We start from the raw sequence: 26,856 nt of genomic DNA, 5'->3' as shown, positions 1-26,856 counted from the left end.
ATGTACGGGCTGAGCGGAGGAGACATTGTGAGGTCTGTACGGGCTGAGCGGAGGAGACATGGTGAGGTCTGTACGGGCTGAGCGGAGGAGACATGGTGAGGTCTGTACGGGCTAAGCGGAGGAGACATGGTGAGGTGGACAATCTATATAAACAAATACAGTTCAGGTGACAAAAGTTTTGACGTTTTTGGAAACAAGCAGAGGTTGCACTTTCAAAGTAAGAAGATGGTAGTACACTGAACTATTATTATCAGGTGAGGTGGATGTATTTTTTTAATCAATATTAAATCATACGCCAAGTGAACTAAACATTAAGAACACCTAATATTGCATTGCACCCACTTTTGCCCACAGAACAGCCTCAATGTTGGGGCATGGACTCTACAAGGTGTCGAAAGCGTTTCACAGGGATTCTGGCCCATGTTGACTCGAATGCTTCCCACAGTTGTGTCAAGTTGGCTGGTAGTGTATCTCTACTCTGAATAGCTCGTTCCATCTCATCCCACAGATGCTCAATTGGATTGAGATCTGGTGACTGGGCAAGCCACTGCGGTACATTTAATTCAATGGCATGTTTGTGGATTCATTCCTGGCCAATCCTAGCCTTGTGCCATGGGGCATTATCTTGCTGAAAAAAAGTGTATTTCCAGATGCATAGACTGCTGCAATAAAGGGCTGCACCTGATTGGAAACGATGTTCAGATATCCTGTGGCATTCAAACGTTGCTCAACTTTTATCAAGGGGCCCAATGTGTGCCATGAAAACACAACCTACACCACAACCAGCCTGCAATGTTGACACGCAGCATGATGGCTGTATGTACTCCATACCCTAGTCCTCTCATCAGCATCGAACAGCACTAAGTGGTATTCATCAGACCAGGCAATGTTTTTCCAATTCTCCAGTATTGTTCCTTAGCCCAATGCAACCGCAGTTTCTTGTTTTTCTGCTGAAAGAAGTTCAACTCTAAGGTCGTTGATTGCCATACCCCATTCTATCATGGGTCGTTGGGCACCAATGTTGTACTGAACTGTCAGTTGACTAAGTGCAGCCCGTCTGTTGCTCCGCACAATTCATGTCAGCCTCCTTTGTCCCCATTCATCAATTAACCATTTTCGACCACTGGCATGCAGTTGGCAGGATGTCCTTTGAGTGGTGGACCATTCTTGATACACACAGGAAACTGTTGAGTGTGAAAACCTCAGCAGCGTTGCAGTTCTCGACAATCAAACCTGTGCACCTGGCACCTACTACCATACCCTGTTCAAAGGCACTTCAATCTTTTGTCTTGCCTATTCACCCTCTGAATGGCAAACAAAATCCATTTCTCAATCGTTTCAAGGCTTAAAAATCCTTCTTTAACCGGTCTCTTCCCCTTCATCTACACTGATTGAAGTGGATTTAAGTGACATCAATAAGGGATCTTAGCGTTCAGCTGGATTCACCTGGTCAGTCTGTCATGGAAAGAGCAGGTGTTCCTAATGTTTTGTCCAAAGTGTGACCACGTCAAACCAAAAAAGAAGAGGGTATTCTTGATCAGTAATACAGGTACTATTCCACACGGACTCGTCTTTTGAAACATTGGGCAGAAAAGTAGCCTTTGGAAAACACAGAAAATACAACGGTAAAATAGTTAACTTTATCAGTAATACAGAGGCACGAATGACTAATCCATGTCTGACCATCTCTTTTCACCAAATGTGAACAGAATGACCGTTAATCTCTAATCTCCTCACATTAATCCACATTAGTCTCTTGACCCAGAGTACTGTTCGCTCCAGTTTCTAGTCACAAAAGTTAGACACAGTTGGCCTAATTTGGGATGGTTTCCGCAAATCATGTCACTTAATTTGCAATCCTGCACATCAGCCATAATTAGTTCCGTATGAAGCTGTGGCCACCTGGCCTGGAATCCGACCCACCGGGGGAGGAGAGGGGGAGAAAGGGGAGGAGGAAGAGGAGTGGATAAGCAAAAGGGGGAGACTACGGGAGGGAATGGGTGAAGCTAGGAGGGAAGAGGAGAGTGAGGGGGAGGGATGGGAGGAGGAGAGAGGGATGGGAGGAGAGGTGAGATGGGAGGAGGAGAGAGAGGAGGGATGGGAGGAGAGAGGAGGGATGTGAGGAGAGGAGGGATGGGGTACGAGCCGTCAGCCCCTTGTACATGACCATGTCAGACACACGGCCAAACTGGAGACCGATGCTTCACATTCACATCAGCCTTAACAGCTGGATGACATAACAGATTCTTCTCCATTATAGGGCAGAGGAGGAAGACGACCAGTTTTCATTTATTCTTGTGTTGAATATGGAAACTATGCAAGGCAAACTATTTAGGAAACCAAGTGTACTGTATGTGTGGGATGACAGTGGCATAGATTAACTTTTCCCCTAGTGCAGTGGTTCCCAAACTTGTTATAGTCCTGTACCCCTTCAAACATTCAACCTCCAGCTGCGTTTCCCCTCTAGCACCAGGGTCAGCGCACTTTCAAATGTTAATTTTGTCTATCATTGTAAGCCTGCCACACACACACTATACGATATATTTATTAAACATAAGAATGAGTGTGAGTTGTCATCATAACCCGGCTAGTGGGAAGTGAAAAAGAGCTCTTATAGGACCAGGGCACAAAGAGTAATATAATAATAATCAATCATTTTGCTCTTTACTTAACCATCTTATACATAAAACCTTATTTCTTAATCAAAAATTGTGACTAACTCACCACAGGTTAATGAGAAGGGTGTGCTTGAAAGGATGCACATAACTCTGCAATGTTGGGTTGTATTGGAGAGAGTCTCAGTCTTAAATCATTTCCCACACACAGTCTGGGCCTGTATTTAGTTCCCATGCCAGTGAGGGAAGAGAATCCACTCTCACATAGGTACGTGGTTGCAAAGGGCAGCAGTGTTTCAACAGCACGATGTGCCAAGGTAGGATACTCTGAGCGCAGCCCTATTCAGAAATCTGGCAGTGGCTTCTGATTAAATGTAATTTTCACAGCAATTTCGATGAGGCTCTCATGTTCAGATATTGGTAAGTGGACTGGAGGCAAGGCATGAAAGGGATAACGAATCAAGTTGTTTGTGTCGTCCGTTTTCGGGAAAGTACCTGCATAATTGCTCACCCAGCTCACTCAGGTGCTTCACTATATCACATTTGACATTGTCCGTAAGCTTGAGCTCATTTGCACACACAAAAAAATCATACAATAATGGTAAGACCTGTGTGTTATCTTTGTTAATGCAGACAGAAAAAGCTTGAACTTCTTAATCATAGCCTCAATTTTGACCCGGACATTGAATGTAGTTGCGGAGAGTCCCTGTAATCCTAGATTTAGATCATTCAGGCGAAAAAAAACATCACCCAGATAGGCCAGTCGTGTGAGAAACTCATCATCATGCAAGCGGTCAGAAAAGTGAAAATTATGGTCAGTAAAGACAACTGTAAGCTAGTCTCTCAATAAAAAAAACGTGTCAATACTTTGCCCCTTGATAACCAGCGCACTTCTGTATGTTGTAAAATCGTTACATGGTCGCTGCCCATATCATTGCATAATGCAGAAAATACACAAGAGTTCAGGGGCCTTGCTTTAACAAAGTTAACCATTTTCAATGTGGTGTCCAAAACGTCTTTCAAGCTGTCAGGCATTCCCTTGGCAGCAAGAGCCTCTCGGCGGATGCTGCAGTGTCCCCAAGTGGCGTCGGGAGCAACTGTTTGCACGCGTTACCACTCCACTGTCTCCCTGTCATGGCTTTTGCGCCATCAGTACAGATAAACACATCTTGACCAAAGTCCATTTATGTCACAAAACTGTCCAGTACTTTAAAAATATCCTCTCCAGTTGTCCTGGTTTCCAGTGGTTTGCAGAAGAGGATGTCTTTCTTAATTGACCCCCCATAAACGTAACGGATATATACCAGGAGCTGTGCCAGGCCCACCACGTCTATTGACTCATCCAGCTGCAACACATATAATTAACTGGCTTGTATGCGAAGCAGCAATTGTTTCAAAACATCTCCTGCCATGTCACTGATGTGTCATGAAACAGTGTTGTTTGATGAAGGTATTGTCTGTATAGTTTTTTGGCCTTCTTTCCCCCAGCCATATCCACGGCAGCAGGAAGAATTAAGTCCTTCACAATAGTATGGGGCTTGCCTGTCCTAGCCACTCGGTAGCTCATATAGGACACTTCTAGACCCTTCTTATTAAATGGTATATTTTGCTTTAATATGTCTTATTACTCAAAAGTAATCTTTATTCTTACTCAAAAAACTCCCGTAGCTTATTTTTTAAATTGTCATGTTTCGTTTCTAAATGTCTGCGCAAGAGTGAAGGTTTACTGTGAGACAGTAACGGTTAATGTGATTGGATGTTAATTATTTGACTAGGCTACCTGTATTTGACATTGTGTTGTTATTTCACTGAACACTAGATGGTTTAACTTTATTTTTGGCAGTGAAACGAGGCTACTCAGACGAGAGAGAAAAAACCTCACCCAAATGTATAGCCCCGTTGGAAAAAATAAATGTACTGTTTGAAAATGTGAAGACTGGCTTTATTTTTAAGTACATAAGCATGATACAAGTTTTCAATGACTTATAGTGTACAAAAAGTATACCACTGAAACTCACATCAACATTATTATTTTATTATCGGACTTACAGAAGGCCTTGCGTGTTAACAAAATGAAACATAAAAAATATGCACAGTGCAGAACAGACATACTCTACAACCTGTTAAAACGGAGTATCTCTTAAAAGCAGACAGTGAGAGGAAGGTGAGCGGAGAGGAAGGCTGGCTGGAATAGAAGTTGAACTCATTCTGAATCTAGTGGTTCTGCGTTTTCTTGGGTCTACCTCTGCCTCTCTTCAGGCCAGGTGTGGTCTGAGTACCCATCTCCACCAGTGCCTTCTTGGGTCTGGCAGCAGTATTTTTAGGCGTGGTAGCCGTTTTTTTAGGGCTGGCAGTTTTCATTTCCTTCACCGCTGTCGGGAAAAGATCAAAACGTATTCTGTATGGTTTAACCTGAGAAGAGGACAGGAGCGTAGGAGAGGAGGAAAAGAGGATTCTTACCCTTCTTCTTTAGAGATCTTTTTTTCTTGGCGGGAGAGCCATCGACCTCATCATCAGACTCCTCTTTATAATCTACCACTTTCTTTCTTTTGGAAGTCTTCTGTGAGGAGAGAAAAAAAGAGAGAGAAATGTGGTCAAATCTCACAGTCCGCCTGCAGCAACCTTGGAGGGGACAGAAATCAAACATGAAATTAGGAACTCTGCATTGGCACACGACAACCGAATGCTTATATCTGCCCGGAGCCTTGTGAACGTCTGTGTGACATCTGAGCAAATGCAATTATGACTCTCACAGAGGAAGAAAACCTTCTACAGGAATAATCCACTCAAAGTACACAATGAATTCTGCTTTCTTGACCTATCTAAATAACAACAACGGACAGGGCTAATTTTGTTTCTGGGGTAATCGTTTAAGACATCTGGAACTGTCTTCAGTGTCAAAGTTGAGATTTGAGGTGAGCCATTTGGTACAATTTTCATCAACTATGACTTAACTTTTTCTCCCTGTTCTACACATTCAAGACTAAAACTAGCAAATAATTGTGTCCATGAAATCATACCAGCCCAGAACACGTTGATGAGAAAGATGCACTTACCGACAGCAATCAACTCTTCCATCTCTTCTTCCTTCTGCCGTCCCTCCTTTTCCTCATTCTCTCTTAAACTGTATAATGAACGCGCGCCCCTCCCTCCTTTCTTCCCTCTCTCGTCTTGCCTTTCTTTTTGCCAATTGCTACCTTATGATTACCAGCAGACCCTGCTGAGCTGAACAGATTGGCTGGATAATTACATACAATAACGGCAGTGGGCAGGTAACCCTCAACTGGCATGAGCCAGCTCTCCAGTGGCACCGTCCTTATGCAAACATATTGTGGGTAGTGTGAGGAGGGGGAAGGAAGGGGAAGGGGAGACCCTTCCCTCTGCAGTGAGAGTGGCCCACTGATTGCCAGGTAGCACCAACTCCAAGGTTACCGTGTCATCAAATTTGTGATACATTACTGTGGGATAAACACAGGTACTGAGACCTGTCGGAGAGGAGAGTGAGGAGGACGGTAAAGAGGATAAGGAGGAGAGGGAAGAGTGGAGAAAAGGGAGGACAATGAGAAGAGGGGAAAAGGGGAGAGGAAGAAGGAGATAGGTAAGATGGAGAAGAGAGGACAGGAGAGGGGAGGAAATTGAGAGAGAAGAGGAAAGGAAAAAGGCTTTTGCTGTTGTTGGAGAAAACCCTGGGTGCTAGCCAGCGTGACATAGACAACGCTTTGACCAGTGTGTGTGACTGTGTTTTGGGGGTAAAAACGTCAATAAGCAGCGGTCAAGGCATATCTTTTAAAAGCATCACACCTTAATTGTATTTGAAAATCAATGCACTTGGCAGCCATTCACACGACCCTGCTCAATTAGTCTCGGATCGTGCTTGGGCATTTTTACATTTCAAATGAAATGGCTTTCAACGGGTAAACACATTAGGGGTGGTTGAAATGGGCTCCGTTTGAAAGGCTGGGCTTCAAAAAGGTCTGGAGCGTGCCAGGTTTTAAACGCCAAGGCTACTATGATCTCACAGCAACATATTTGTATGTGTGTGTATGTCTGTCTTTGCGTGCAAAGTGTGTCTGTGCACCGACCTTGGCAGAGGACGATGGCCCAGCTCCGTTGCTGCTGACGACTGAGGAGAACTCCAGTGTATCGTCATCTTTGGCGCCAATTGACTTAAGCCCCGCCTCCAGAATGGACCGTAACTTCTGATAGGCCGGTTTGTCTGTGTAGCTTAGAGTCTTCACCTCCTCCATGAACTTCTGAAGTTCATCTAAAATATGACAAAGAAATAAAATAAAAGAGTGGATTTATATTTTAAAATGAGTCCCAGCAAGTTGTATATGAGCTGCAGTGCTTACACAAAAAAGGTAACACTTTACTTGACACCCAGCATCATAATACATAAATATAAGTTTTTAAAAAAGTGTTCAACCTGTTCCCCCATCTGCTCCAACAACATTGTGATAAAAACAAACATCCAATACAAAAAAGAGAGAAACTTAACCAATTCAACTTGACGATTCCCAACCGTCACTGACCATAAACTACAACAAGGATTAGAACGTTTGTTATCTAGCTGATGTCGAACCCCTCAATCATTATTCACAGACACAAGAAACACACACACCGGTCGCTACATTGCAGATGAGCTGAAGGCAGTCATCTATGACCTTGGACCACAGAAGGTATTTGCACTGGTGACAGACAATGCTGCGAACATGAAGTCTGCTTGGTCTAAAGTGGAGGAGACCTACCCTCACATGACACCCATTGGCTGTGCTGCTCATGCATTGAATCTGCTCCTCAAGGACATCATGGCATTGAAAACAATGGATACACTCTACAAGAGAGCCAAGGAAATGGTTAGGTATGTGAAGGGTCATCACGTTATAGCAGCAATCTACCTCACCAAGCAAAGTGAGAAGAATAAGAGCACCACATTGAAGCTGCCTAGCAACACCCGTTGGGGTGGTGTTGTCATCATGTTTGACAGTCTCCTGGAGGGGAAGGTGTCTCTCCAAGAAATGGCCATTTCACAGCCTGCCAATATGGACAGCCCCATTAGGAGGATCCTACTGGATGATGTATTTTGGGAGAGTGGTAAAGCAGCCTGAAACCTATAGCAGTAGTAGCAATTGCATGGATTGAGTGAGACAATGCCATTCTGTCTGATGCTCAGACTCTGCTTGCAGATGTAAGAGAAGAGATCCGTACTGCCCTGCCCACTGTTGCTACAAGAAGAGGAAACTGCAGTTCTGAAATGAATCAAAAAGCGTGAATACTTCTGCCTGAAGCACATACACGTCAGAGCATACATGTTGGACCCCAAGTATGCTGGCAAAAGCATCCTGTCTGGTGCAGAGATCAACACGGCCTATGGTGTCATCACTACCGTGTCTCGCCATCTTAGCCTGAATGAGGGCAAGGTTTTTGGCAGTCTGGCGAAGTACACTTCCAAGTAAGGGCTTTGGGATGGAGATGCAATATGGCAGTCGTGTCAACATATCTCATCAGCCACCTGGTGGAAGGGACTTAGTGGATCCGAGGCGCTTTCCCCTGTTGCCTCCATCATCCTCCAAATCCCACCAACATCACCCGCCTCAGAGCGCAACTGGTCCTTGTTTGGGAACACACACACCAAAGCACACAACTGGCTGACCAATACAAGGGTTGAAAAATTGGTGGCCATCCAGGCAAATTTGAAGCTTTTTGAGCCTGACAACGAGCCATCCTCAACAAGGTTGGAAAGTGACAGTGAAGATGAGGCCTCAGAGTCTGATGTTCAAGAGGTGGACATTGAGGAGGTCCAGGGAGAAGACATGGAAGCCTGAGAGGAAGACTACCAAAGCTTTAGATTCTAGACTATCATTTTACAGCTAGCTGTATGTTGAAAACGTTTTTGGGAGATGCGATGGATCGTTGAGGATCATTCAATATTCCCTTTCTTTTGTTGTTCAGTGAAATCATCATCATGTGAAGAGTCAACTCATTTAATTAAAAAGTTCAATTCGTAACTAAATAATTGTTAATTTATTATATTGGAAGGATTCAAGCATTTGCAATTATGTCTACTTATGATCAGGTAAAAGGATTATGTTTTGTCTCCATATGATAAGGTAAATATATCCAATGCAAAAAAATATTACATTTAAATGGTATAAAAAAATTAATTTGAATATATTTCCGTTAATTCCAATATATTCCCATTAATTCCCACGGGAAAGTTTCCACCTCTGAATATTCCCCAAAATGTGGAACCCTAGTCACAACAAACATAATTAGTGATGACGGACACAACAGAACCACGGCGGCTCCACTCCCATCACCGCTATGTCTGGGCTGTTGAGATGTGTTGTGGTACAGCCGCACACAACACAACAGCCCACAGAGAAATCTCTCCTTCTGTCACACGGCGGCCACAGAGCGGGTGCTGCCACAGAGGGATCAATGGAGAGGAGACGGAGAGGAGAATGAGCGGAGGTCGAGAAGGGGAGGATAGGAAGGCCCTGGGTTCAGGCTCTGAATTAAATGGCTTGTTAAACGTTGTTAAAAGTCAACTCTTTTTTTTTTTACTGTTCCTCCTTCAGATTGAACGCCCCCTAGTCCATATTGTAAAGTTAATGTTATGTTGAGTGAAGTCAAATCTGCAGGCCTCTATACCAAATGAATCGCCCACAAATCTATCAACAACAAAAAACTAAGAGTTCATATACCAGTCAAACGTTTGGACACACCTACTCATTCAAGGGTTTTTATTTGTACTATTTTATACATTGTAGAATAATAGTGAAGACATCAAAACTACGAAATAACACATATGGAATAATGTAATAACCAAAAAAGTGTTAAACAAATCCAAATATATTTCACATTTTAGATTACTCTAAGTAGCCACCCTTTGCAACGATGGCAGCTTTGCACACTCTTGGCAATCTCTCAACTAGGCTTCACCTGGAATGCTTTTCCAACAGTCTTGAAGGAGTTCCCACATATGCTGAGCACTTGTTGGCTGCTTTTCCTTCACTCTGAAGTCTAACTCATCCCAAACCATCTCAATTGGTTTGAGGTTGGGTGATTGTGGAGGCCAGGTCATCTGATGCATCACTCCATCCCCCTCCTTGGTCAAATAGCCCTTACACAGCCTAGAGGTGTGTTTTGGGTCATAATCATTTGTTTTTCAACTGGACAGTCCCTCTAAGCGCTGTTAGGTTCTAATTATCAGAGTAAGAACTCGACGGACACTATGAATACTCAAACAAAGTTTATTCTTCCCAAAAGATCGAACTAAACTGACAAAAACATGTTTACAATAGTGGTGGTATATGTACCCCAATTTGGGGTGGAATCTCCTTCTCTCCAAACACTACATCTATGTTGCTAGGCAGGAAATGAAGTGACGCGGGCAATAAACTGTTCCTTCTCCCTTAAAGTGATCTGACCGGGACCCCGTTCATCACTAATCCACAGCTCTCTCCCCTTAGTGCTGCCACATATGATTGTTTTCCCTGCACTCAGCACATTCCAAGTTTAAATCGCACCCACCATATACCTTCCTCCTACAGATAACCATTAACTTCTGGTGGAGACCCTCTAAACCTAAGCACTCAATATTTCAATAGGATAGCTGATAATTAACCCTATCCCAAATTTAGGAGTTAGAACCCAGAATCCATCAGCGCAAACCAGTAGGATGGCTTATCGCTGCAGAATGCTGTGGTAGCCATGCTGGTTAAGTGCACATTGAATTCTAAATAAATCACAGACAGTGTCACCAGCAAAGCACCCCCACACAATCACACCTCATCCTCCAAGCTTCACGGTGGGAACCACACATGCGGAAATCATCCGTTCACTTACTCTACAGTCGTGGCCAAAAGTTGAGAATGACACAAATATTAATTTCCACAAAGTTTGCTGATTCGGTGTCTTTAGATATTTTTGTCAGATGTTACTATGGAATACTGAAGTAGAATTACAAGCATTTCATAAGTGTCAAAGGCTTTTATTGACAATTACGTGAAGTTGATGCAAAGAGTCAATGCTGGAAAAGGCATGGTTCATCACCAAACTGTTCCTGGATGGTTGGGAGAAGTTGCTCTCGGAGGATGTGTTGGTACCATTCTTTATTCATGGTTGTGTTCTTAGGCAAAATTGTGAGTGAGCCCACTCCCTTGGCTGAGAACCAACCCGACACATGAATGGTCTCAGCATGTTTTACAGTTGGCATGACACAGGACTGATGGTAGCGCTCACCTTGTCTTCTCTGGACAAGCTTTTTTCCAGATGCCCCAAACAATCGGAAAGGGGATTCATCAGAGAAAATGACTTTACCCCAGTCCTCAGCAGTCCAATCACTGTACCTTTTGCAGAATATCAGTCTGTCCTTGATGTTTTTCCTGGAGAGAAGTGGCTTCTTTGCTGCCCTTCTTGACACTAGGCCATCCTCCAAAAGTCTTCGCCTCACTGTGCGTGCAGATGCACTCACACCTGCCTGCTGCCATTCCTGAGCAAGCTCTGTACTGGTGGTGCCCCGATCCCACAGCTGAATCAGATTTACGAGACAGTCCTGGCACTTGCTGGACTTTCTTGGGCGCGCTGAAGCTTTCTTCACAACAATTGAACCGCTCTCCTTGAAGTTCTTAATGATCCGATAAATGGTTGATTTAGGTGCAATCTTACTGGCAGCAATATCCTTGCCTGTGAAGCCCTTTTTGTGCAAAGCAATGATGATGGCAAATGTGTTTCCTTGCAGGTAACCATGTTTGACAGAGGAAGAACAATGATTCCAAGCACCACCCTCCTTTTGAAGCTTTCAGTCTGTTATTCGAACTCAATCAGCATGACAGAGTGATCTCCAGCCTTGTCCTTGTCAACACTCAAACCTGTGTTAACGAGAGAATCACTGACATGATGTCAGCTGGTCCTTTTGTGGCAGGGCTGAAATGCAGTGGAAATGTTTTTGTTGATATTCAGTTAATTTGCATGGCAAAGAGGGACTTTGCAATTAATTGCAATTCATCTGATCACGCTTCATAACATCCTGGAGTATATGCAAATTGCCATCATACAAACTGCAGCAGCAGACTTTGTGAAAATTAATATTTGTGTCATTCTCAAAACTTTTGGCCACAACTGTACATCTCACAAAGACATGGTGGTTTGAACCAAAATTCTCACAGGACAGATTTCCACCGGTCTAATGTGCATTGCTTGTGTTTCTTGGCCAAAGCAAGTCTCCTCTTCTTATTGGTATCCTTAAGTACCCGGTAGTGGTTTCTTTGCAGCAATTCGACTATGAAGGCCTGATTCACGCAGTCTCCTCTGAACAGTTGATGTTGAGATGTGTCGGTTACTTGAACTCCGTGAAACTTTTATTTGGGTTGCAAACTGGAGGTGCAGTTTACTCTAATAAACTCATCTTCTGCAGCAGAGGTAACTCTGGGTCTTCCTTTCCTGTGGCGGTCCTCATGAGAGCCAGTTTTATCATAGCGCTTGATGGGTTTTGTGACAGCAACTTTCAAAGTTTGACATTTTTTGGATTGACTGACCATGTCTTAAAGTAATGATGGACTGTCGTTTCTCATTGCTCATTTGAGCTGTTCTTGCCATAATATGGACTTGATCTGTTACCAAATAGGGCTACCTTCTGTATACCATCCCTACCTTGTCACAACACAACTGATTAGCTCAAACGCATTAAGAAGAAATTCCACAAATGAACTTTTAACAAGGCACACCCGTTAATTGAAATGCACACCAGGTGACTACATCATGAAGCTGGTTTAGAGAATACCAAGAGTGTGCAAAGCTGTCATCAAGGCAAAAGGTGGCTACTTTGAAGAATCTCAAATATATTACTATATAATTTATGTGGTTACTACATGATTTCATGTGGTATTTCGTAGTTTTGATGTCTTCACTATTATTCTACAATGCAGAATAGTACAAATAAATGGAAAAGCCTGGAAGGAGTAGGTGTGTCTCAACTTTTGACTGGTACTGTATGTCTACAACATATCTGAAGTGATGTCACTCCAAAAGGCAAACTTCAGGCAACACTCTTGCCCTCCTTGGTATTGCCTCCAACCTATGCTTCACACAAATGCACTCAACACACTGAAATTCACAAGAAAGTTAAAGTGGAAAGTTTTGTTGTGGTCAGAGAATTAGCGGTGGGGCTAATGAATTAGCACTCATTATGAGGAGATCCTGTTCGTGAAGCAGCAGCTAGTGATAATGGTGTAACTATATCTCCACTGGCCTAACGGCTACTCATGTTAAAGTTTGATAACTAATCTCAACTACAATATTGACATCTTCATCCACACAAAGACCAACAGATGTGTGCTCAACATACAAAGTAGAAAACTTAGTTCTTAGAATTGTAGCAGTTGTCTCTTTCTCACCTGGCTTGTCTTGTGAGGAGAAACATTTGGACATGAACTCTGACACGTTATCCCTGCATCTGTGAACGACAAAAACGAGTTAGGATCTCAACTTACCAACCTGTCTGTGTCTGTGTGTGTGTGTGTGTGTGTGTGTGTGTGTGTGTGTGTGTGTGTGTGTGTGTGTGTGTGTGTGTGTGTGTGTGTGTGTGTGTGTGTGTGTGTGACATCTTACTGTAGTTTTACATCTCTGACATAGAGGGGGTCCTGCAGCTTGTCTTCCCAGGGCAGTTTACTGCAGAGCCACTGGACCATACAGTACCCCAGGATCTCCAGATCACTCCTTCTACAGGGAGCTGCAGACATACAACACCACTACGTCAGTCTGAAGGGTTTAAAGCAGCGCTCGCCTGCTGGGTGTCGACCAACAGTGGCCAATAAACATGTAGAATCGTCAGGAAATTAAAATGACAGCAAATGTTGTGGTCAGAAGCGATAAGATGGCTACACGCTGCTTTTAACAGTTCGTTGCCACGGTGAGTTTTGTTCTTATATTTTCCTTTTTCATACCATTATTATCACAACTGAACTGATCAACAGATACCTTTAGAGGTCCTACTGATACAGTGGTGGCAGGGTATCTGTTAGCTGATAATAGCTGGCTTTTGGCTGTAATTTTATTTGCTGATAAATAAATAAAATCGTCTCTGGCCAATTGTCCAGGAGAACAAAAAAAATCCCATTGCGAAAATGCTTTTTAGCCTATTCATTGATGTAAATACATTTGACTGGTCATGCTTATCAATATATGGGTTAATTTGCATAATTTTGTGGAATTAAATTGGTGCGTGTATATTCTTTATGTAATCTTATTTATACTCACATGCACAGCATACAGACAGAGAGCCTTTTAGCAGGAAATCTGTCAGACAGAGCTTTTATAAGCCCAATCTTTGCACAACAATTCTAGATGCAATTCTAAAAGCTAATATTTGTATTTCTCAACTGGTAATTGGAGCATGCTTCCCATTCGCCATTCAAATGCACAGGCAACGGAAGGCAGGCTTCATCAGCACGTCACACACCACTTTGCAAAGAGCTGGAGGCCGTATGCATTTTGAAAACACATAGCTACTTAATTGTTTGAAACCCGAATGTTTTACTACATATTATGAGGCATGTTGTCTTGCTTCAAAGTAGCCCAAGCAAAATCCAACCATATCTGTGAAGGCAATTATTTTATAAAGACTTCCATACCCCATTGAAACCAGTAGCTTATTTCTCTCATATTCTTTTGGTTTTCAACTTTTTCATTGTCCGATAGCCAAACGCACATTTGCGCGCAGCCTACTACCTTGTGCTCATTGCTGTGCTAATAGCCTAATGTTAAGAAACAGTTTATCAACACTTTAAGCTAAACGTTCTGATCTATTGATTCAATGCTTTTACATATAATGTTGAAGTCGGAAGTTTACATACACCTTAGCCAAATACATTTAAACTTGTTAACATGTTAATTTTATTAACATGCAATAAAATGCAAATTAATTACTTAAAAATCATACAACGTGATTTTCTGGATTTTTGTTTTAGATTCCGTCTCTCACAGTTGAAGTGTACCTATGATAAAAATTACAGACCTCTACATGCTTTGTAAGTAGGAAAACCTGCAAAATCGGCAGTGTATCAAATACTTGTTCTCCCCACTATATATCAAAATTCAAATCTCGGGACAAGTTTGGAAAGCAAATGGCTAATGCTGTAAAGAGAAGACAATGAAAAAACTGTCTTTTTAACCGGTCTTTAAAAATTCTCAACCTAACTGAGCGAACCACAGCAGGCCTATAGCCTATCTTAATGGCTCCAGCGGAGAGCACCGGCCATATCCCCGGTGAGTGCACACTGTTCATATTCATTATTTATCATCATTTCCTCCTCCAGTTTAGATGTCTCTCGTTCTCGTAGGTCTATTATATGGACCACATGGTTTTCATTGATCTGTTTATCAGTGTCAGCAGAGTAGGCTACCCTGTAAATTGTCGTATTAAAACATTATTGTACTAATGTCTACAATCATATAAAGTGCAGTAGAATAGTATGACATGTGTTTTCCCCGTGCAAAGAAAGAAGAAACATATCTAATATAGCCCAGGCCTCTACACTATACGCTCAGCCATGCATTGAACTGTCTTTTTTGCAAACAGTGATTGAGTTATATTATTAGCCTAAATCATGACTATTCAATCTACTCATCACATTAGGATTAGTAGGCTCTCTTACATAAGTCCTCAAATGTGATGATGCATGGAATGCCTTATTATAAAGGTGCATTTTTATGGTGAAGATTTTCTTTCCCAGACTTCAAAATCACGCTCTGTCTATGCTATGATTTTGCTGTTCGTTACTCGTCTTGGTTGAGGAAAAGTAAATGTAGACAGTTATTCTAACATCTTCAAAGTGTGTGGTACAAATACGTGTCATTGTAAGGACACGCGTCATTGTAAGGACACGCGTCATTGTAAGGACACGCGTCATTGTAAGGACACGCGTCATTGTAAGGACACGCGGCATTGTAAGGACACGCGTCATTGTAAGGACACGCGGCATTGTAAGGACACGCGGCATTGTAAGGACACGCGTCATTGTAAGGACACGCGTCATTGTAAGGACACGCGGCATTGTAAGGACACGCGGCATTGTAAGGACACGCGTCATCGCATCATTGCAAGGATACACATCATTGCATCCTCGACTTCCATGCTCTGTTAAGAACAATTACCATGATGTAAATGTGATTTCTGTCATTCTGAGCACCGTGGGTGAACGCCCTAATCAGGTTATCTTTTTATTTTGAAAAACAATGATTTCTTCCATTTACACCCAACTGAACGTACCTACCCCTGGCTTGGCTCAGTGAGGTGTACTGTACTTACAGACTCCTTTGTGTGCGTCGATGGAGGTGAACTCGATGGTTCCGTCATGGCACCTCTTAGGGTCTTCCTTGTACTCCTTCAGCACTCCTTCTGGAGCGTACCTATAGGCCAGTCCATAATCTACTAAGTAAACCTAGAGGTTTGCAAACAAAACAGACAAATTCATGCATGCACACACTGACACACAGCCAACCAAATGAGTGAGTATACTTAACATGATGTGGCTTGTAACTAAATTACTACTAATAACACTGTACATGTGTACTAAGTTTCATGCTTTTATGAAAACATGTTTTTCCACATATCGCCTGGACTATAACAATAACGCATACATTACAAAGCATAGTTACAGTAAACCACAGCTCCCTCCCTCCCTGCTCAAATCCTCAGCTCCCAGAAAGTCAAACAAATGTTTCCAATAACTGCAGGCAGGGAGCAGGCTAACCCTGACACTCCCAAGGGGTTGCTTTCTAAATTGTAATTTAAAAATAGCACTTTAATAACACACCGCAGAAACATTATTAATCTCTAAATTACATATTTGCCCCTGCCCCCACCTTGTTTGCTTGAAAGAGCTCTTAGCCACCATCTAATCTCTCCCCTGTTTAGAGAAGAATAAAGAACACCCCGCCCTCCCCTCTTATGTCTCTAATGTCGAATTGAATCCAATGAACCAGCGGCAGCAGCATAATCAAATAAATAAATATATCCAGTGTTTGTTCAATTTACATATCAGGTCAAAGGCATTACTTCACTTCAAGAAGTAGAGACAACCATTTGAAATCCTACTCAGACTGAGAAATAGGCCTCTCCATTTTAAAGGGTTACTGCTAGAGTCTGGCATGTCTCTGCGTGCAGTATAAAGGAACTTAGCTGTAGTTTTGCAAGCCAATTCTAATTAGCATTGACTGGAAGTCTACAGGTACGGTAACATTGCTAGTCACTCCACACCAGTGGAGGCTGCTGAGGGGAGGATGGCTCATAATAATGGCTGGGGTGTAATGTGATGGCTGGAATGGAGTGAATGAAATTGTATCAAACAAATGAAAACTATGTGTTTGATACTATTCCATTCGCTCCATTCTGGCCATCATTATGAGCCGTTCTCCCCTCAGCAACCTCCACTGCTACACACAAGGCACATTTCTAGCAAGCTATACAGCCCTGACATGGTTAGATCTAACAGGATTAGCATAGCATTGACGCTAGCCATATCAGGACAAAAAGCTCCACTACATACGTGTTTGTCAATCCATTCCTTGGGTTGTAACTCAACAGGCTCAACTAAACTTATCAAGCCTTGGCGTAAGAATTAGCTGAATCGGGTGTGTAAGTGCTGGACTAGCGTGAATGAAAGACAGGTAGGACCCAAGAAAATACAACAGCTCAAGGCCAATAACTTTGGAAAAGACAGCCACTGACCTGATTGGGGTTGTTGTGGCTGAGGAGGAGGTTGGAGGCTTTGATGTCAGCGTGGACATACTCATGCTCATGGATGTACTCCAGAATGTCAAGCTACACAAGTGAGGGGAGAAGAAGAGGCAACACAAATATCAAACATTATTTATAGAGATAATACATAGGCAAACAACATTTTGAACACAAAAGATATCTGCGTGCCTGGCAGATATCTCAGCTTGGATGTCGGCCCACCACCTCAAGCTCAACAAGAGGGAGCTGCTCTATTCCTCCCGGGGAATGCCTGCACCTTCCAAGACCTCTCCATCATGGTTGACAACTCCAAAGTGTCCCCCTCCCAGAGTGTAAATAAACTTGGCGTGAACTTGGACAGCCCCCCCGGTCGTTCTCTGCAAACATCAAAGCAGTGACTCGCTCCTGCAGGTTCATGCTCTACAACATCTGTAGAGTATGATCTTTCCTCACACAGGAAGTGGCGCAGGTCCTAATCCAGGCACTTGTCATATCCCCTCTGGCGATGCATATTGCCTTTCGTGAGCTAACACTTGACTTTTCCCCCTTACTAGCACTGACTTTGCAGATAGCCACTTTATTAAGGAAAAACTTACTATGACTGAGCTATGTGGTTGTCCCACCGAGGGCTGTGTAGGTCATGAAAGGTTGTCAGCCGGTGATTGTCAAGCAAATAGCTGCCGGTCTCACGTTAATTGACTGGTAATTAATATAAACAAATGTAGCATCTCCAGGCTTCCACATCAGTAGCCTACAAGCCATCTACATTTTAAAAAAGTATAATAAATCCATGTAAAATAGCCTACACCATTACAATGAATCCATTATTTATTTTAGACAGGTCTAAAGAAACAGGATATGAAGAAAATGTAGTCCATTTCAGAAAAACAGAATAACATACTCTGAGCTGTCCTTATGTTAGGCCCTGATGGGGCTATGCCATATGGCTGTGGGCTACACTAGTTCATTTAGCAGATGAGATTTGCTTAGAATTCCATGGCGTTATTTTATATTATGAAGAATACAATTGAACATAGCTGACGATTTGAGGGAGAACACACTATTATGTGTTGAGCAGATGAGAAAGAAACAGGTACTCCTATATGCTTAATTTAGAGTTATTTATGTAACTTTAGTTGTGATACAAATGTTGGGCTATATTTTTGGATTTTTAATACAGTCTAACATGCTGACCACACCGCTTGCGTTGCAAAATAAATTTACACATACATGTTATTCAATCATTGCACCCACACTGCTCACACGCGCCAACGAGCGTCTGCGTTGCCAGGTGCTAAAATAGAAGTCAGTTCTATTTGTGACGCTGAACGTGGTGCAAATCCTGCCTCTCCCATCCCATTGGTTTATAGAAGCAGATACCACGTGCCCTCTCCTCATTGGTTATACCCACGTCGGTGAATGAAAGATGAACTGAGGTCGGTTGGTCGTGGTAATATACCTTTATGAAAGTTATATGCTAATCGCCATCTAAAGTCCAAAGAAGAAAAAGCCCGAAAGGAGGAGAGATGACTAGAAACGATTTGGTTGACCGTTTTGTGTGTGGATTAATTGTCAGAGTAGAGGACCTTGTGCATTTCAGGTAAAATAACTCAACGTTTATATCCCAGGACAAATTAGCTAGCAACAGCAAGCTAGCTAAATAGGACAAATTAGCTAGCAACTGCAAGCTAGCTAAATTGCCATAAATGTTTAATGCTTTTCGACCTGTCACCAAATTAATATAATTGGTTCAGAGTTAGTTTTGATATTTCAACCTGCGTGTCGTGATCGCGTTTGGTGTGGGGGGGACAAAATTCAATTTGCACACGATGGCGCACTCGCGTTTCCGGTTTTGCATGTTGTAAGGCTGCATGTGACTAATGATGATTTGAAAAATGTTGTATGAAAGGTATTGGAGATATTGAAGATATTGGAAGAACTGTCCACATTTACTTTTCATCAGCCAACAAGATGAGTAGGCCTAACGAACAGCAAAAGCACTAGCCCATGTAAATCTACTATCCCCATAGTACAAAAGTTGACAAACTCTAATCTGTGCGAGAAATAAATATTCCATAGTCTGGGACTGTTGTGGGATGCAATAGATCCCAAATTAATATAACCACTAGCATAAAAAAAACAGTTTTAAGCAATGAGCCTGACACAAGTGAGAACGTTTAGCTTAAAATGTTGATAAACTATTAGGCTATTTATTCACAATATAAGCGCAGCAATGCGCACACGGCAGTAGTGCAAATGTTCCATTAGCGGAAAACACCATGATCAAAAGTGGCCACAAATGCAATTAGGCATGTAATGCTGTTATTATTAAGGTGCATTTTTATGGTGAAAATGATCTTCCCCAAACTTGAAACTCACACGCTGCGTATGTTTGCCAGTTGGGCTCTACAGCTGTTGTAAAGCAGATTAATGTGCTTCATTTTAAGAAGTTATTCGGCAACTTTAGTTGTGATACAAAAAACGAATCAAAACATATAGGCCCATGAGCTAGGCTACACGAGGTGTGCGACAATGATTTGAAAAAGCGCAAAAAAAGCTGGCCATCATTCACAAGTGATAGGCTAATATTGTCATGACACTATTCTTGATTTAATCTTGTCTTTACATATACTAAATCATAAGTGTTACATTTGTTTTGATTTAGAATTGATCATTATCACTAGACATTTGCATTGATGTCAGAGTGATTAGAGGGACAATAGAGTGCTGAGTAGCAGGCAGTTAGCAAGATTGGTAGGCTACTAATGACCAGCGGCAGCATAAGAGCTTGGAGAAGCCCAATTACAGTGACTAAACGGTCACGTGGAATTTGACTGCTGACATGACTCGTAACCGCCGGTGTGGCGGTAATACAGTCACCGTAACCGCCCTAGTCCCACCTAGCTATCTTCAGATGAATGAACTAATCCACTCTGGATAAATGACAAATGTAAAGATTTAGTCAATTAAATAAACAGCCTAGATGTTTCATAGAGTGAATGAAATATATCAATGCTTTAGTTAGTTGTTTTTCTTGGCTCTACTATCGGCACCTTTATGACGACAAAACTCACGAGTCTCAGCCCGAGCTGCAGGACCAGTTTCCGGGGGAACCTCCTTCCAGTCTCCTCAAATTTCTTCTGAAGATCCGTCCCAAACCGGTCCATCACCATGAACCTGTACCTGGAAGGAAGGAACCAGAGGGAAGCAGAGAGTCAGGGTGCATACCAAATGACACCCTATTTCCTATAGACTTTTTACCAGAGCCATATGGCATCCAGTCAACAGTAGTGCACTATATAGGGAATAGGGTGCCATTTGACACACCCCGATAACATACTGTCTATGTTAATCAATCAAAATTGCTTGTAGCTGGAGGAGTAAGGCGTTGGTTTGACATGCACAACCGCTTAACTTCATGGGTGTGTCAAATATACCAAACTGGTCCACGGGTATTTATATGGCTGACATATCATAACAGATTGCTGCCACGGTACTGGAAGAACCAGATTTAAAAGAGGCATTACACAACGGGTGGTTTGGAACTCACATTGTTAGGCCGGAGTTAGACAAATCAAATTTTACAAACTTTGGTTGCATGCAACCGAGTTGTTTCTTGATTGCTTCGTGTAACACCCCCCCTGCAACTAATAAGCAACTCATCTGAAACTTGGTTGCATCCAGTTGTAACTTTTCATTTTTTGCTGTAGCTTGACACTAGTCGCACAATCAAAACGAATACTTTGTCACATAATCCATTCTGACCCAGTTGTCATGTCAATAATACAGGTGTCAGTGCTGTGTAACCAGTGATCAAGGCTGGAAAAAGAGACAGCAGAACGAGAGATGGTTATGGACATTGTTTGGCAGTCAAGAAATTTCATTTTCAAAGTGAACCTTTCCCTGTGCTAGCTAGCTTAAGTCGTCGCTAGCTTGGTTATTTCGTTGCTAGCTAGCTTTGTAATGAAATTTGGCGTTGAGGAGTTGCCAATTGCAGTATGCGAATTGCAATTGCAGTATGCGTTTTGTTTGATAATTTGGTCATTAGCCAGCAACTTTTGATAAACTGGTTTCGTCTGGACAAACAAAAAATGTTTGCTTAGCAACCAGATACCAACATCTTTTGTGGAGAAACAAGTGATAGAGTTCCAAAAATGGATGATTTGGGAAGTAATCTTGCTATTTAATGCTGGTAAGCGTTGTATAAAAACAACAATACATGAGAGGCTATGGGTTATGACATTTTTCTAATGGCTGTGGTGGTCTACGATAATCCATGATAAAAATCTCATAGCCTCTCATGTATTATTTCTTAACTACCCAATACCTTTTTCCTCCTTTCTCATGTAGTCCAGACCCCCAGTACTTCGGAACTCCCAAATACTTCATCTTGTGAGACGTCATCCAACTCTGAACTAAAATACAAAAAAATGGCAACAGTTGTATCAATATAAAACAATAATCTTTATGGAATCATGAGTAGCACAATTATTTAAACAATACTAGATATGAAAAAAAATCCTAATACTTGCCTAAACATCATTCACAATACAACACGCTAAAAGGCAGGTCACTTTTAAAGGTTTAAACTGAGATAACATCCATTTAAAAAGTAAAAACAAGGCAAATTATTGAAATGATTCCAAACACACTTAATAAAACTTGGTGGTAGTGGTGTTCAAAGTAATAAGAGCAGCGTAATTCCGTGCGGGCCAAGCCAGTGCCGGCCGTAACGTAATCTCCTACTGGGACAAATATTTACCAACAGACAACGCCATATTCCAATGAATAAAATATGAGTGTTCATTCCTTAGCAATATAACAGTTAATTGTCAGGGGAGATTGACATTTGGATTGTTATGATATAAAATGCAAAGTTGCAGCCTTGGGGCAAACACAGGAGCCACCAAAGGCACCATGTTGGAAACAGAGGCCCTCACTAAATAGGGCTACAACTACACTTCCTCAATTAAGAAAGTTGCTCATTTCTTAATGTGTATTTGTTTGTTCCAGTGTTGAGACTGTGTGTGTGTTCATGAGGGAGGGAGTGGTGTCTGGTATGCATACTTAGATCTGGCTTGGCAGCTCGCATGTAGAACTTGAGCTCTGAGAACAGTGGGCCATTGTCACTGGGCTCCTAGATTAAGAAAAAAAAAGAGGACAGTGGAGGACAGTTGACCAAACAGTACAGCTTCATTCATCCCATTACGGTCAGTTTAGATTACATTATAAAGAGAACAGTTATACTCTGGAAACACTATACATGCAGCATAGGTAGGCCTGGAGTCATGCAGGGCTATCAGATTGAACTGAACATGTTGAGTATATTGTCATTAACTGTACAGGCATTCTAAGGACGTTAAATGTCTCCTTTGTCTTTCTTGTATAGGCATGAGATGGAACAGAGGCGAATCGTGCATTCATATACAAAGGCATGTGCTATCAAGCCAGAGTTGTCTTACCACTTTGATGACATATGGGGCATCAGCTCCAACTGTTTTAGATGAATTCTCATTGGCTGTTAAAAATATATATATATTAAAATAACATATGCAAGACATACAGTAATATTCCTGATCAATAATAAATGAATGAACAATCAATGACTAGAATATGTGTTTTATCACCCATTTAGCCATGCTTCTCTTACCCAGATAGAGCAGTCCAAAGCCGCCCTGTCCGATAGGGGCTCCCAGTTTCCAGGACTTCTTGCTGGTATCAGTCAGTACTTCTTCAGGGGGAAACTCCTCAGCAAGCTTCCTCTTGGCTGGTCCTCTGCCCTTCCCTGCTGCCTGGGCTTTTGGGGGCATCTGGAGGGACCGTATACATGATCTATATAATCTATACATCTACCACATTTTAGTTAATTCAGCACAACTATCTTATGACTACCAGCCAATACGTTATCCTGCATACTTAGATCATATATCATAGCAATGCCTTTATTTGACCGTTAATAACAATATATCTGCAAAAGCTGTTTCTTAACGTCTCAGTTAAGTTTGAATATGACGTGTAAACACCATATCACATGATAGGATCACGTGAGTTTTCAAATCGATCTGGTAACCACTACGGTAGATAGCTGTTTCGATTCTTGTCAGGTTCACGCTGGCTCGACGAACTAGCTAGCTACAGAGTTTACAATCACCAATCTAGCCAGAGTTAGACTTTTACAACAAATTGGGGCGGGAGAGATTTTCATAACTTCGATGCAACCAATATAGTTTTTACATTGTGCTAGTCCAGCACAATGTAAACTGCATCGAATCTAGTAAGGCATTTCCTATATTTAGCTAGCTAACGTTACCTAGCTAGTTAACGGCTACTACTTGTTAGTTGCTAGCTAATTTAAGCGAACTTAATGCCAATAGGTAACACGCGTGCATCCACGATTTGCAGACAATTGCAAAAGCCAGCGGACTGGTAGCTAAACAATTTCTCCAACGAGATACTCTAACTAGTTAGCTAACAACATTACTAACTAACGTGTTAGCTGACGGCATGCTAGAAATGGCCTTCATTCTGATGAAGCCTTGGATGATAAGCAAAACACCGCGTTTCCGGGATAATCTTGTTCTTAAACACGTTATGTCAATACATCTAAACAAAGACATTGAATTTCGCAGGTTTTTAATGTCTAATGCAAACCTCGTTGTCTTTGTTGTTATTTCCAAGTTATCCTCGATGCGCCTCAAAAATTCCCGCACTAACGCCAACCGGAAATAGATTCGCACATACTGCAACACTGCCTAACCCTATTGGTCAGGAACACGTTTTTCTCATTTGCCTATTTTCAGGGTCATTTGCATATTTTCAGGGGTGCTGAGTTCTAAATCGAATGTGCTGCTTGTGCTGAGGAAGGAGAGGTGGAAGAGCAGCATAGACCTCTATGCAAATGTTTCAAAGTAAGATTTTTTTGAACAAACATGTGATATGTAATCAGATAGGTCTATGGATGCAGGCAGTTGGAAGATACATATAAGAACTTGATTATTATATAAGAAGTTGCCATTATTAATGATCCAACCCATCTGTTATTTTGTAGCCTATTTAATACACATTTAACCTAATTATTATTGTACTTGTTGCTGGCAATTTGATAGCCTTGGAAACTATTGGGGTTCACTTGCATCACCGGACACGTGGCTCATGAATAAGATATGAGTCCCTGAGGGATTGTAAGTTGGTGGTTGAGGATATCCCCTAGTGGTGTGGGGGCTGTGCTTTGGCAGAGTGGGTGGGGTTATATCCTTCCTGTTTGGCCCTGTCCGGGGGTTTCTTCGGATGGGGCCACAGTGTCTCCTGACCGCTCCTGTCTCAGCCTCCAGTATTTATGCTGCAGTAGTTTATGTGTCGGGGGGCTAGGGTCAGTTGGTTATACCTGGAATACTTCTCCTGTCTTATCCAGTGTCCTGTGTGAATTTAAGTATGCTCTCTCTAATTCTCTCGTTCTCTCTTTCTCTCTGAGAACCTGAGCCCTAGGACCATACGTCAGGACTACCGGGCATGCTGACACCTTGCTGTCCCCAGTCCGCCCGGCCTTGCTGCTATTCCAGTTTCAACTGTTTCTGCCTGCGGTTACGAAACCCCTACCTGTCCCAGACCTGCTGTTTTCAACTCTTAATGATCGGCTAAGAAAAGCCAACTGAGATTTATTCCTGATTATTATTTGACCATGCTTGTCATTTATGAACATTTTGAAAATCTTGGCTCTCTCTAATTTTCTCCTTCTCTCTTTCTCTCGGAGGACCTGAGCCCTAGGACCATACGTCGGGACTACCGGCCGTGGTGACTCCTTGCTGCCCCCAGTCCGCCTGGCCTTGCTGCTATTCCAGTTTCAACTCTTCTGCCTGCGGTTATGGAACCCCTACCTGTCCCAGACCTGCTGTTTTCAACTCTTAATGATCGGCTATGAAAAGCCAACTGAGATTTATTCCTGATTATTATTTGACCATGCTTGTCATTTATGAACATTTTGAAAATCTTGGCTCTCTCTAATTTTCTCCTTCTCTCTTTCTTTCTCTCGGAGGACCTGGGCCCTGGACCATGCGTCGGGACTGCCGCCCGTGGTGACTCCTTGCTGTCCCCAGTCCGCCTGGCCTTGCTGCTATTCCAGTTTCAGCTGTTCTGCCTGCGGTTATGGAACCGCCACCTGTCCCAGACCTGTTGTTTTTCAACTCTTAATGATCAGCTATGAAAAGCCAACTGAAAATTATTCATGATTATTATTTGACCATGCTTGTCACTTATGAACATTTTTGAACATCTTGGCATAGTTCTGTTATAATCTCCACCCGGCACAGCCAGAAGAGGACTGGCCACCCCTCATAGCCTGGTTCCTCTCTAGGTTTCTTCCTAGGTTTTGGCCTTTCTAGGGAGTTTTTCCTAGCCACCGTGCTTCTACACCTGCATTCTAGCTGTTTGGGGTTTTAGGCTGGGTTTCTGTACAGCACTTCGAGATATTATCTGATGTACGAAGGGCTATATAAAATAAAATTGATTGATTGATTGATTGAGTAGCCCTATCTTGTTTCTAGCCTGAGCCTCCCTCCAGAGATGTTGCACTGGGACCTAAACTATGGGAGAGTTTGATAAAAATGTGAGTTATGCCTGTGTAAAACAAGAGTGGCCCTTGAGATGTCCAACGGATAAAACACGGAGTGCTCTGGCGACTCTACTCGATGTGCACTTCTGTCCCCAAAAATATCCTCCCCAAACGGGAGATTCATGGTGCACGTTGAGACACGGAACGAACGATCACTTGACACAGTGACGGCAATAATGAAGGAGATACTTCGTCCCTGTCTCCGTCCCGGCTCCTGAAGAAATGTAAAGGTGAAAAGCATGCGTGTGTCCTTCCCGGATGAGGAGATAGAGTGAGGCTTGGCTGAGCAAAAGGACTTGAGCAATGGGAGAGCTGATGTCCTCTGTCTTCTCATCCTTGATGGCTCTGAGGAAGGAATGCATTTTTGAGAGAACTTTTAGGGAGTAATATAGGCTCCCTCATAGGGTATTGTTTCCAAATTGACTAGCCTATTAGACTAGTTGTTGTATAGGCCTATGGGCATATTGTTGTTCTGTGGAAGGCTGGTGACAGGTAGGCCTAGCACTGAAAAGTTTCACACTGCTCATTGAAAAGTTGGACATTTTACATTATTTTCATTCATCTGACTCATGATTTGTATTCTTGCGCTTCTAGCTTTCCCTCCCTGTTTTCCCCTCCTTCATTTATTTATCAGTGATTTGCATAAACATTGTAACCAACACAGAATCACAGCAGTATCTCCTAGTTACCTACATGTTTTGAAGTAAATTAATTACTGTAGATTACTTTTAATTAATGGCCAGGATTGACACACCCTGAGGCACACACACCTTTCTTATCACATTCAAGATAAGTGTTGTTATTGGTTTAGAGGGAGCTGTCGTTCTCTGGATAGACCGACCTTTAGTATGTTTACATAACCATTGAAATGACTATGGGGGCCATTGTCA

At 42.3% G+C, this 26,856-nt stretch overlaps 1 protein-coding gene and 1 long non-coding RNA gene across 5 annotated transcripts; one reads left to right on the top strand and one right to left on the bottom strand.

Annotated features, from left to right (window-relative positions):
• Positions 1-4,634: 4,634 nt before the first annotated feature.
• LOC129812828 (serine/threonine-protein kinase VRK1-like) lies at positions 4,635-24,164 on the bottom strand. Of its 3 annotated transcripts, none has more exons than XM_055864736.1 (13): positions 24,010-24,164; positions 23,009-23,168; positions 22,821-22,876; positions 22,426-22,495; positions 21,686-21,773; positions 20,412-20,541; positions 17,350-17,442; positions 15,928-16,060; positions 13,230-13,350; positions 13,016-13,074; positions 6,698-6,879; positions 5,076-5,175; positions 4,635-4,987 (listed from the first exon to the last, which is right to left on the bottom strand). In XM_055864736.1, the coding sequence occupies exons 2-13, from the start codon at positions 23,166-23,168 to the stop codon at positions 4,830-4,832; spliced, it is 1,350 nt and encodes a 449-aa protein (XP_055720711.1). In that variant the 5' UTR covers positions 24,010-24,164; the 3' UTR covers positions 4,635-4,829. The 3 variants fall into 3 exon arrangements, with proteins under 3 accessions (XP_055720711.1, XP_055720712.1, XP_055720713.1); XM_055864737.1 differs by having other exon boundaries at positions 5,076-5,172; XM_055864738.1 differs by having other exon boundaries at positions 20,433-20,541.
• On the top strand, positions 23,224-25,101 carry LOC129812830 (uncharacterized). 2 transcript variants are annotated; one of them, XR_008753081.1, is made up of 3 exons: positions 23,224-23,632; positions 24,159-24,266; positions 24,830-25,101. It is a non-coding gene; the product is annotated as an uncharacterized LOC129812830 (long non-coding RNA). The 2 variants fall into 2 exon arrangements; XR_008753080.1 differs by having other exon boundaries at positions 23,244-23,632; positions 24,179-24,266.
• Positions 25,102-26,856: the final 1,755 nt, after the last annotated feature.

Source organism: Salvelinus fontinalis, chromosome 16, assembly GCF_029448725.1.
Source record: "Salvelinus fontinalis isolate EN_2023a chromosome 16, ASM2944872v1, whole genome shotgun sequence".
Taxonomy (NCBI): Eukaryota; Metazoa; Chordata; class Actinopteri; order Salmoniformes; family Salmonidae; genus Salvelinus; species Salvelinus fontinalis.
This window is presented reverse-complemented; position numbering and strand designations above follow the sequence as displayed.